The 12607-nt window shown below is 37.1% G+C and overlaps 1 protein-coding gene and 1 pseudogene across 1 annotated transcript; both read right to left on the reverse strand.

Annotated features, from left to right (window-relative positions):
- Positions 1-320: 320 nt before the first annotated feature.
- On the reverse strand, positions 321-1254 carry LOC147380129 (olfactory receptor 5H2-like; annotated as a pseudogene).
- Positions 1255-9137: 7883 nt separating this feature from the next.
- Positions 9138-10094, reverse strand: LOC147380130 (olfactory receptor 5H8-like). The gene has a single exon (XM_086410822.1). The coding sequence runs from the start codon at positions 10071-10073 to the stop codon at positions 9144-9146; it is 930 nt and encodes a 309-aa protein (XP_086266948.1). The 5' UTR covers positions 10074-10094; the 3' UTR covers positions 9138-9143.
- Positions 10095-12607: the final 2513 nt, after the last annotated feature.

Consider the following 12607-nt stretch of genomic DNA (forward strand, 5'->3'; position numbering starts at 1 on the left):
GCAAGAACACTGGAGTGGGTTGCCATTTCCTTCTCCAATGCATGAAAGTGAAAGGTGAAAGTGAAGTCACTCAGTCATGTCCGACTCTTCGCGACCCCATGGACTGCAGCCTACCAGGCTTCTCCGTCCATGGGATTTTCCAGGCAAGAGTACTGGAGTGGGGTGCCATTGCCTTCTCCAGAAATCCCACCTTAGTGAGTCATTAAAATTCTAGGATAGTTATAAGAGGAACAAACTTATACACAAAACTACAAATAGCAACATCAGATCTCCACAACTATATGACTATTTTAGCAAGAGGATGGATATTAATATGAGTTTTAAGCATTTCTGTTGAACATTTTTGCCAGTGAACTTATGACTTTCTTATTTCTGAGGCTGTAGATAATTGGATGTAAGAAAGGAATGATGACAGTGTAAAATAGGCAGTCTATCATACCTTGATCATTTTCTTGTAAAGATCCATGGAGCACATAACATGAAGAGAAGAGGCCCATAGTATAAAGAGACAGATAGGAGGTGGCTCCACAGGTGGAGAAGGCCTTCCTTATGCCTTGTAAAGACTTCTTTTTCAAAACTGTACAGAGAACTAGAGCATAAGAGATAAGAACAATGGAAATGGTGAATGGCTGTATTGACCCAGCAAAAATGAATACTATCGGAATGTTAATGGAAGGGTCAGTACAAGAAATCTTAAACAGTGGTATAATGTCACAGTAAAAGTGATGTACTGTGTTGGAATTGTAGAAGGTTAATCTGAGTGAAAAAAAAAAACATTATGAAGTATGGCATGAAGGAGGCCACCAAAATATGACAAAACTAACAGCCAAATGCATAGTCTGTTGGTCATGATTATTGGATAAATTAGTGGTTTGCATATGGCCACATAACGATCATATGCCATAGTTGCCAACAGAAAACATTCCGTAGTTACACAGATTACAAAGGAAAAAAACTGTATCTTACGTTCAGGAAGAGAGATCATTTTGTTCATGCAAAGAAGTTGAGCAGCATCTTGGGGGTCACTGTGGAGGATAACCAAGTATCCACAAATGCCAGGTTCCCTAGGAATAAGTACATGGAGATGTAAAGTTTAGGGTCATTGTAAATGAGAGCAATTAGACCAAGGTTTCCCACGATGGTGATGAGGTATATTATCAACAACAACAGAAACAGGGGCACTTGCCACTCTGGTTGATGTGTAAGTCCTGTGACAATGAACTCTGTTAGCTCTGTTGCATCTTTTGTTTCCATATCATTAATAGATTGCATCTGAAATAAAATGCAGTAAATGGAGAAAACATTTCTCAAGAATTTTAAAAAGGAAATTTGGTTCAGTTCAGTTCAGTTCAGTTCAGTCGCTCAGTCGTGTCTGACTCTTTGCGACCCCATGAATCGCAGCACACCAGGCCTCCTGTCCATCACCATCTCCCGGAGTTCACTCAAACTCACATCCATCGAGTTGGTGATGCCATCCAGCCATCTCATCCTCTGTCGTCCCCTTTTCCTCCTGCCCCCAATCCCTCCCAGCATCAGAGTCTTTTCTAATGAGTCAACTCTTCGCATGAGGTAGCCAAAGTACTGGAGTTTCAGCTTTAGCATCATTCCTTCCAAAGAACACCCAGGGCTGTTCTCTTTTAGTATGGATCGGTTGCATCTCCTTGCAGTCCAAGGGACTCTCAAGAGTCTTCTCCAACACCACAGTTCAAAAGCATCAATTCTTCGGCGCTCAGCTTTCTTCACAGTCCAACTCTCACATTTATACATGATCACTGGAAAATCCATAGCCTTGACTAGATGGACATTTGTTGGCAAAGTAATGTCTCTGCTTTTCAATATGCTATCTAGGTTGGTTATAACTTTTCTTCCAAGGAGTAAGCATCTTTTAATTTCATGGCTGCAGTCACCATCTGCAGTGATTTTGGAGCCCCCAAAAAATAAAGTCTGACACTGTTTCCACTATTTCCCCATCTATTTGCCATGAAGTGATGGGACCAGATGCAATGATCTTCGTTTTCTGAATGTTGAGCTTTGAATAGAGCCATATACCAAGCCTGAATGCCCTTTATTTTATTTACGCTTACCAAATACTTGAAAAGTATTTGCAGAAATAATTTTATTGGAATAATGTAATTATTTCAGTTCAAAATATGTACAGGTATGAATGGATATAGAATAAGAGAAAGACATTCTGAACATGATCAAATTTATGGGGGATTATTAAACGAGATGGAAGAAACGTGTTTAGGGCATGGATATAGTGTCAAAATTAAGATGTTAAAAGGGCCTGATTATAAAATAAATTGAGTACTAATGAAACTTTATTGAATTTTATTCTTTAAGGAATAGACAAACTGAAAATTTTTAAAACATGGAGAAGCATCCTCAGTTATTTTTAAAGTTAAATAACTGGTTGAATAAAGTAAACTTCAGGGGATGTAGCCTGGTGTCAGAAGTACTAATCTGGAAGTTATGACTATTGACCAGTGATTCTTACAACAGATTACACATTAGAAGTGTCTGGGAGAGGGAGTGGTACAAAATAGATCCTGAGGTATTATTATCAACGTTGATTCTTTAGGTCATGAATGTTATCTAGTCATTTTATTGTTTCCTAGGTGATGAAAATATATGCAGAAATCTTATTCCATGTGTGCTTTGACATTGGGGTGATGAGGAATTCAAACAGATAGTTCAAAGTAAATCAGAATGTAGAACCACTAGCACTTGCAGACATATTAAATATAAAGAGGTGGTTAATAAAAGAGAGAAAATCATAAGAGTCACTTGATTACCAGGTAGAAAGTCATCAAATATTGAGATTTAAAACTCAGATGTGGTGGCAAGTATTTGCAAGGAGCATCCTCTGACCATCCAGGTGATATATACTAAGCATTATTATTCCACAGGAGCATAAGAGAAATAATGACTTGGGAATCGTTAAGGTAGCTAATAATAGAATGGGAAAGACTAGAGATCTCTTCCAGAAAATTAGAGAAACCAAGGGAACATTTCATGCAAAGATGGGCTCAATAAAGGACAGAAATGGTATGGACCTAACAGAAGCAGAAGATATTAAGAAGAGGTGGTAAGAATACACAGAAGAACTGTACAAAAAAGATCTTCATGACCCGGATAATCACGATGGTGTGATCACTCACCCAGAGCCAGACATCCTGGATGAGATGGTTGGATGGCATCACCGACACAATGGACATGGGTTTGAGTGGACTCCAGGAGTTGGTGATGGACAGGGAGGCCTGGCGTGCTGCGGTTCATGGGGTCACAAAGAGTCAGACACAACTAAGCGACTGAACTGAACTGAATAGTAATTATAAGTATTCATATATTTCACAATCATTTGAACCATATTATGTAGCTAGTTATGAACATGTCAAACCAGAAATATATTAATTCACTTATTTGACAAGAAAATTTACTTTATAAATTTCTTTTGTTAATAAATATGCTAACTCTACTTAGAGTCTTTGTTGTCACAGAGAGCTGACATTCTCTAGAAATCCTGATGAATTTAATTGAGAGCATTTATTCCCCTACCAGTTTTACAGAAAAAAATTTAACCCCCAGCCTGGAATATTAATACAGGCAATGTAAATAAACAATGGTAACAGCTCCACTTGCTAAATGTATATTTGTTTGAATGTGCTTCCTTCTATAAAATTTTAAACAATTCAACAAACAAAAAATTTCAATTTAATGCATGGGTACTTAAGTCATAAATTTGAAAGAGCACTTAGGAAACACTTTCTGCATACAGTTTTATATACATATATACATATACATGCACACACACACACATACCTACAATCTTTGTGTGTATATATATGTATACAATCAATTTCATAAATATGTATGAAATTATATTTCAATGAAATTAATTTCCAAAGAAATTGCTGTCAGAATTGGGTTAAAGGAGAGAGAGTTTACTATTTCAGTGATTTAACTTAAAAATCAATCAGAGAATATAGTTAAGTTAATGGAATATATATTTTGAGCAAAATTATCAGAAGGATTTCTTACAGAGAAAGCATTATGATTCTGTAAACTCACATTTATTTGTTTAATGTTCTAGTTCACCAAAACATATCCTATGGAATCATTATAATTACTCTAATCATATAATTATGTACCATTAAAGAGTTCAGTATAGTCGTAGATCTATTTTGCTCATCTAGATTTTACTTATAATAATAAAATAGATTATTCAGTGTTTGTTTTCCATTTTCAACTGTCTATACTGGCATTTTGTAAACCAAATCAAATTAGTATAAAATTTAACAGTATTTTAACATTAGTTTTAAAAATAGATGTTATAGAAATCATTCTGTCTATTTAGTTCTTTGGCCCATTTTTTGATTGGGTCATTTATTTTTCTGGAATTGAGGTGTAGGAGTTGCTTGTATATTTTTGAGATTAGTTGTCTGTCAGTTGCTTCATTTGCTACTATTTTCTCCCATTCTGAAGACTGTCTTTTCCCCTTGCTTATAGTCTCCTTTGTTGTGCAGAAGCTTTTAAGTTTAATTAGGTCCCATTTGTTTATTTTTGCTTTTATTTCCAATATTCTGGGAGGTGGGTCATAGAAGTTCCTGCTGTGATGTATGTTGGAGAGTGTTTTGCCTATGTTCTCCTCTAGGAGTTTTATAGTTTCTGGTCTTACGTTGAGATCTTTAATCCATTTTGAGTTTATTTTTGTGTATGGTGTTAGAAAGTGTTCTAGTTTCATTCTTTTACAAGTGGTTGACCAGATTTCCAAGCACCACTTGTTAAAGAGATTGTCTTTAATCCATTGTATATTCCTGCTTCCTTTGTCAAAGATAAGGTGTCCATAGGTACCTGGGTTTATCTCTGGGCTTCCTATTCTGTTCCATTGATCTATATTTCTGTCTTTGTGCCAGTACCATACTGTCTTGATGACTGTGGCTTTGTAATAGAGCCTGAAGTCAGGCAGGTTGATTCCTCCAGTTCCATTCTTCTTTCTGAAGATAGCTTTGGCTATTCGAGGTTTTTTGTATTTCCATACAAATTGTGAAATTATTTGTTCTAGCTCTGTGAAGAATACCGTTGGTAGCTTGATAGGGATTGCATTGAATCTATAAATTGCTTTGGGTAGTATACTCATTTTCATTATACTGATTCTTCCAATCCGTGAACATGGTATATTTCTCCATCTATTAGTGTCCTCTTTGTTTTCTTTCATCAGTGTTTTATAGTTTTCTATATATAGGTCTTTAGTTTCTTTAGATACATATATTCCTAAGTATTTTATTCTTCTCATTGCAATGGTAAATGGAATTGTTTCCTTAATTTCTCTTTCTATTTTCTCATTATTAGTGTATAGGAATGCAAGGGATTTCTGTGTGTTGATTTTATATCCTGCAACTTTACTATATTCATTGATTAGTTCTAGTAATTTTCTGGTGGAGTCTTTAGGGTTTTCTATGTAGAGGATCATGTCATCTGCAAAGAGTGAGAGTTTTACTTCTTCTTTTCCAATTTGGATTCCTTTTATTTCTTTTTCTGCTCTGATTGCTGTGGCCAAGTAGTGGGGTTTTTTATTAACTCACACTGCTATAATCAAATATCATAGATTTTTAGCCTTATAACACAGACATTTATTTTTTACATTCTGAGGTTTGGAAGTCTGAGTCCAAGGGTCCAACAAACACTGTACTGGTGAGAACTTGCTTTCTGGCTGGCAAACAGCTGCCTTCTCATATGGCCTTTCCTAGCTGAGTACACCTGAAGAGAAACCTAGCTCTCTTGTCTCTCTCTTTTCGTGTAAGGGGACTAATCCCATCATGAAAAGCCTTATCTTTATGACCTTAATTAGTCAGTTCAGTCACTCAGTCGTGTCTGACTCTTTACAACCCCATGAATCGCAGCACACCAGGCTTCCCTGTCCAGCACCAAATCCCAGAGCTTGCTCAAACTCATGTCCATCAAGTCAGTGATGCCATCAAACCATGTCATCCTCTGTCATCCTCTTCTCCTGCCTTCAATCTTTCCCAGCATCAGAGTCTTTTCCAAGAAGTCAGTTCTTCGCATCAGGTGGCCAAAGTATTGGAGTTTCAGCTTCAGCATCAGTCCTACCAAAGAATATTCAAGACTGATTTCCTTTAGGATTGACAGGTTGGATCTCTTTGCAGTCCAAGGGACTCTCAAGAGTCTTCTCCAACACCACAGTTCAAAAGCATCTATTCTTCAGCGCTCAGCCTTCTTCACAGTCCAACTCTCACATCCATACATGACTATTGGAAAAACCATAGCCTTGACTAGACGGACCTTTGTTGGTAAAGTTATGTCTCTGCTTTTTAATATGCTGTCTAGGTTTGTCATAGCTTTTCTTCCAGGGAGCAAGCGTCTTTTAATTTCATGGCTGCAGTCACCATCTGCAGTGATTTTGGAGCCCCCCAAAATAAAGTCTCTCACTGTTTCTATTTCCCCATCTATTTGCCATGAATTTATGGGACCAGATGCCATGATCTTAGTTTCCTGAATGTTGAATTTTAAGCCAACTTTTTCACTCTCCTCTTTCACTTTCATCAAGTGGCTCTTTAGTTCTTCACTCTCTGCCATAAGGGTGGTGTCATCTGCATATCCGAGGATATTGATATTTCTCCTGACAATCTTGATTCCAGTATGTGCTTCATCCAGTCTGGCATTCTGCATGGTGTACTCTGCATATAAGTTAAATAAGCAGGGTGACAACATACAGCCTTGATGTACTCCTTTCCCAATTTGGAACTAGTCTGTTGTTCCATGTCCAGTTCTAACTGTTGCTTCTTGACCTGCATGCAGCTTTCTCAGGAGGCAAGTAAGGTGGTCTGGTATTCCCATCTCTTTCAGAATTTTCCACAGTTTGTTGTGATCCATATACAGTCAAAGGCTTCAGCATAGTCAATGAAGCAGAAGGAGATGTTTTTTTCTGGAATTCTCTTGCTTTTCCTATGATCCAACAGATGTTGGTAATTTGATCTCTTATTCTTATGCTTTTTCTAAATCCACTTGAACATCTGGAAGTTCATGGTTCATGTACTATTCAAGCCCAGCTTGGAGAATTTTGAGCATTACTTTCCTAGCGTGTGAGATGAGTGTAGTTGTATGATAGTTTGAACATTTTTTGGCATTGCCCCTCTTTGGAATTGGAATGAAATGTGACATTTTCCAGTCCTGTGGCCAATGCTGAGTTTTCCAAATTTGTGGGCATATTGAGTGCAGCACTTTCACAGCATCATCATTTAGGATTTGAAGTAGCTTAACGAATTCCATCGCCTCCACTAGCTTTATTCATAGTGATGTTTCCTAAAGCCCACTTGATTTCACATTCCAGGATGTTTGCTCTAAATGACTTATCAGACCATCGTGGTTATCTGGGTCATGAAGATCTTTTCTGTATAGTTCTTCTGTGTATTCTTGCCACCTCTTCTTAATATCTTTTGCTTCTGTTAGGTCCATACCATTTCTGTCTTTTATTGAGCCCATCTTTGCATGAAATGTTCCCTCAGTATCTCTAATTTTCTTGAAGAGATCTCTGGTCTTTCCCATTCTGTTGTTTTCCTCTATTTCTTTGCATTGATCACTGAGGAGGCTTTCTTATCTCTCCTTGCTATTCTTTGGAACTCTACAATAAAATGGGTATATCTTTCCTTTTCTCCTTTGCCTTTAACTTCTCTTCTTTTCTCAGCTATTTGTAAGGCCTCTTCAGACAACCATTTTGCCTTTTTGCGTTTCATTTTCCTTGGGAATGATCTTGATCACTGCTTCCTGTACAATGTCATGGACCTTTGTCCATATTTTTTCAGGCACTCTGTCTATCAAATCTAATCCCTGAAATCTGTTTCTCATTCTACTGTATAATCATAAGAGATTTCATTTAGGTCATACCTGATTGGTTTAGTGGTTTTCCCTATTTTCTTCAATTTAAGCCTGAATTTTGAAACAAGGAGTTCATGATCTTATGATTTCATCTAAGACTAATTACCTGCCAAAGAGTCTACTCTAATACCACCATATTAAGGGGTTGGTGCTTCAACATATGAATTTGGGGGAAAACTGACATTCAGTCCCTACAGTAGTTTGCACTTGTGTGCTCATTTTGTCTGACTCTTTGTGACCCTGTGGACTGTTCCACCTGGCTCCTCTGTTCATGGAATCTTCCAGGTAGGAATACTGGAGGGGGTTGCCATTTCCTCCTCTAGGGGATCTCCCTGGCCCAGGGATCAAACCCGCATGTCTTGTGCCTCCTGCATTGGCAGGCAGATTCCTTACCACTGTGCCATTTGGCAGATTTCCAAGATTGAAACCATTTACTTCCTATTCTGCCAGTTATTTATTCCCTATGCCCATTTCAAAATAGGTCCTCAATCTAAACTATTAGCTTTCTGACACAGTGAAGCTTTTCAGACTACACAATAAGAAGTATAGCTAGAAGGGGCCTTAGAAAGCATTATGGACAGTGAGAGGCAACACTCCTTTTTGGTCCTCATAGAAGCAGGCTGAGTTAAGAGAATCCTTCAGTGGTGAAGGTCAGGTCAAAATCCTTGAATCCTTTCTCATGTTTTCTTCATTGCTTTCCCATTGTGTTTATTCTTCTGTGTCCAATGAGAGTTGAATACACAAGAAGTGAGCTCACCATGTCCTAAATAAAGTAGAATAGAAGACCTTTTGATGGTCAGCAGCGTTCCTGGGATCTACCTCTGTTCACTCAAACACAACATGCTTACTATGTGGAGTTACATGTAATATGAGTCTCCAGACTATATGGTTGATTATGATCAAAGGCCTCATATTTGAGTTCTTTTCAGAGTTAAAGCACAATTTTAGTGCTTAACATATGTTTAGTAAATACAGTTATAAAACCACAATGAAGAATATGCAAGCATGTAAAATATTTTCATTTCTGTTTATTTTAGTATGATATGAATATTTGATTAAAATTTCCTGTGTGTTTAAATAATATATACAAATATTTAAAATCACTTATTAGGTACTAAAATCTTAAGTCATTAAAATAATAGAACAGTTATGAATGCAAAAAACTTTGAACATTAAACACAATTAAACATTTAATCTACATAATTTTATATTGTTTTTATATAAGAGAACACATATTAGTATTAAATCTAAATGTTTCTTTTTAATATTTTTAGCAGTGAATATATGACTTTTTTATTTCTCAGGCTGTAGATAATGGGATTTAGGAAAGGAATTATGACAGTGTAAAACAGAGAGTCCATCATATCCTGATCATCTGCTTGTGTGGATCCAGGGCGCACATACATAAAAAGAAGAGGGCCATAGTATAAAGAGACAGATAGAAGGTGGGCCCCACAAGTGGAGAAGGCCTTCCTTATGCCTTGTGCAGACTTCTTTTTTAAAATTGTGAAGAGAACTAGTGTATAAGAGATAAGAACAATAAGAATGGTGAACACCTGTATTGAACCAGAGAAAATAAATATCATCAGAACGTTAATAGAAGGGTCAGTGCAAGAAATTTTAAACAAGGGCATGATGTCACAATAAAAGTGATGTATTATGTTGTCATTACAAAAGGTTAATCTGAATAAAAAGCCCGTATGAATTAAGGCATGAAAAAGGCCACCAACAAATGATGAAACTAACATTCCCATGCATTGTCTATGAGTCATAATCGCTGGATAAAGTAGTGGGTTGCATATGGCTAGATAACGATCATACGACATCATCGCCAGCAGAAAACATTCCGTAGTCGCACTAACTACAAACGAAAAAAATTGCACCATGCATTCAGAGAGAGATATCCTCTTATTCTGGTTGATAATGTTGACCAGCATCTTGGGAGTCACTGTGGAGGATAACCAAATATCCACTAAGGCCAAATTCCCTAGGAATAAGTACATGGGAATTTGAAGATGAGGGTCATTCCAGATGAGAGCAATCAGACCAAGGTTTCCCATGATAGTGATGAGGTATATCAGCAAGAACAGCAGGAACAGGGGGACTTGCCATACTGGTTCATACGTAAGTCCTGTGAGAACAAACTCTGTCAGCTCTGTTGCATTTTTTGTTTCCATATCCTTTATAGATGGCCTCTGAAATACAGTGCAGTAGATGGAAAAAGGACAGTCACCAGTCATTAAAAAGAAAATTTCAGGAAGATAATACAAATACAAACATACACTTTATTTTATTTACTCTTATTGAAATACATGAAAAGTTTTTGGTGGAAATTATTGTGCTGGAAAAAACCAACTATCACGCTGGCCACAAATTTTGCTCAATTGTTCTGTGTGGTCTTATGGAAAAACCCAAACAAACTTTTTGACCAACCACCTATTGTATCTCAGAATGTATATGGGAGTGAGCAGATGTAGAATAGAGGAAAGACATTCTGAACATGAGGCAAATTTATGGGAAAACTGCTAAGGTAGAGAAATTCCGTGTTTTAGTCATGGATGCAGCATCAGAAGTAAAAATGTTACAAGGGCCTGGTTTAACAACTGAATTCAATGCCATGCACGTCATAAATGGCATCTAATAATATGCATTTTATAAATGCTCCCCAAGTGATTTAAATGTATCTGAAGTTTTTTGTTCATATGTGATATGACATTGGGAGTTTTGAGAAGGCAAAGAAACAGATCAAAATAAATCACAGTATAGAGTTACTGGGACTTGGTGACACATGATATACGAAGAATGGGCTAGTGAAAGTTGCTCAGTCATCTGACTCTTTGCCACCCTAGGGACTATACAGTCCATGGAATTCTCCAGGCCAGAATACTGGAGTGGGTAGCCTTTCCCTTCTCCAGGGGCATCTTCCTGATCCAGGAATAGAACCAGGGTCTCCTGCATTGCAGCAGATTCTTTACAAGCTGAACTACAAGGGAAGCCCAAGAATACTGGAGTGGGTAGCCTATCCCTTCTCCAGCGGATCTTCCTGACCCAAGAATCAAACCAGGGTTTCCTGCATTGCAGGCAGATTCTTTACCAACTGAGCTATCAGGGAAGCTGGAAGCGTGGGTTAGGAAAGATGAAAGTCACTTGGTATTTTACTAGGTGATAATGGAAAATTAAGGAAACTTCAGATGCAGAGGCCAGTTTTTGCAAGAAACTTCTGAATATCAAAGTGACATAAATTTAGCCATAATAATCTATACGAGCTTAAAAGAAATAATGACTTATGAGACATTGAGGTGGCAGAAAGTATAGTATGTATGGCCTATCCAGAAGACAGTGGACAGTGTGGATAAGGTAAAAGAAAATACATATGGAGCTGTTATATTAAATTAAAATAGATACCCATCATGTATTAGTTAATAATATTGTATTCTCTTTTCTTCCATATGATTGACTCTTGGTGTTAGACAAAAATAAGCATTCACTCTAGAAGTCAAAATTCTAAAAACTGACCTTCTTTTCCCCCTGAACCTAGAGTGAGGGGACCAGATCTAATATTAGCCACTCAAACTCATCTACACTAAATTTGGATATGAAGAGGGGAGAAAGAGGTCAAATGTTGAGAAAAGAGATTTTCCAAGTCAACGAAATTGCAATATCATGACGCCAAAATGCATCCTGCACCCACAACAATGGCATTTTCATTGTGAGCTTCAAATTCAGCATTCAAATTCAAATTCAAATTCAGCAGCAATGGCAACAGGTCTCACTGAGGTAGAGCTGCAATATGATTTTGGTGGTTAACTGTTCAACTTCTTTTTTTGTGTGTTCCTGCCCATTTGTCCAGTGGATTTATGTAACTTCCCTAGCACTTACTTGTTAGAGCCAATTTCCATTGAATTAACTCATTTCATGTTGCAACCAGGAACACTGGCTCACACAAGGAGGGAAAAGAAAAGACCAGAAAAGGCTACTGAACAGTGACTAGAGAAGCAGGAGGGAACTAGAAAGGTAGTTTTATGAGCCTAAAGGGTGGAAAGCACAAAAAAGACAAAGGAAAGTACAATTTATTTGGTAAGAAAAAGAATGAACTGAAATCACTGAATAGGGCTTAAGAGATTTGAAATGGCTTTAGTGAGATGAGTTTTCATTTGTGACAGAATAGACATCAGATAATAATGAGTAATGAATGGGAAGCAAGTGGCATAGCAGTGAGAAGGAAGGAGAGTATCTGAGATGTGGAGACAGATGTAAATTATTTTTTTTTTACGCTTAGCTGACTTCCCTGCTCTCTGATCTGTGTTGTCCTTGGAAATATTTCAGTGGCATTCTGTTTTCTGTACCAGCATGCCCCATCATCTATCAACCTACCAACTCCTGGAGACATTTATATGCTTCATGCATGAATAATTTGACTATCCTCAGGGAGTTTAAATTCTTGTCCAAAATATAAGACATCTCACCAACCTTATAATTTCCAAGTGAATTCATTGTAAATACAGGCTTTATACAAAGAATTGCACTTAGTTCATTATTTTCTGGTATAGTATGACTTAATGCATCTTTATTGATAAAAATATACATGCTTTTAAAATTATACTCATAATTGATTAAAAATAAGCCATTTTCCTAACTGTTTAGGGGAATATAAAAATATAGTCATTATTCTATACAGGTAAATAAGAAAATCATCACGTGTAAATGTTCT

The sequence above is a fragment of the Bos grunniens genome, chromosome 1, assembly GCF_055505025.1.
Source record: "Bos grunniens cultivar Pamir isolate PY7600 chromosome 1, Bosgru_T2T1.0, whole genome shotgun sequence".
In the NCBI taxonomy this organism is placed as follows: Eukaryota; Metazoa; Chordata; class Mammalia; order Artiodactyla; family Bovidae; genus Bos; species Bos grunniens.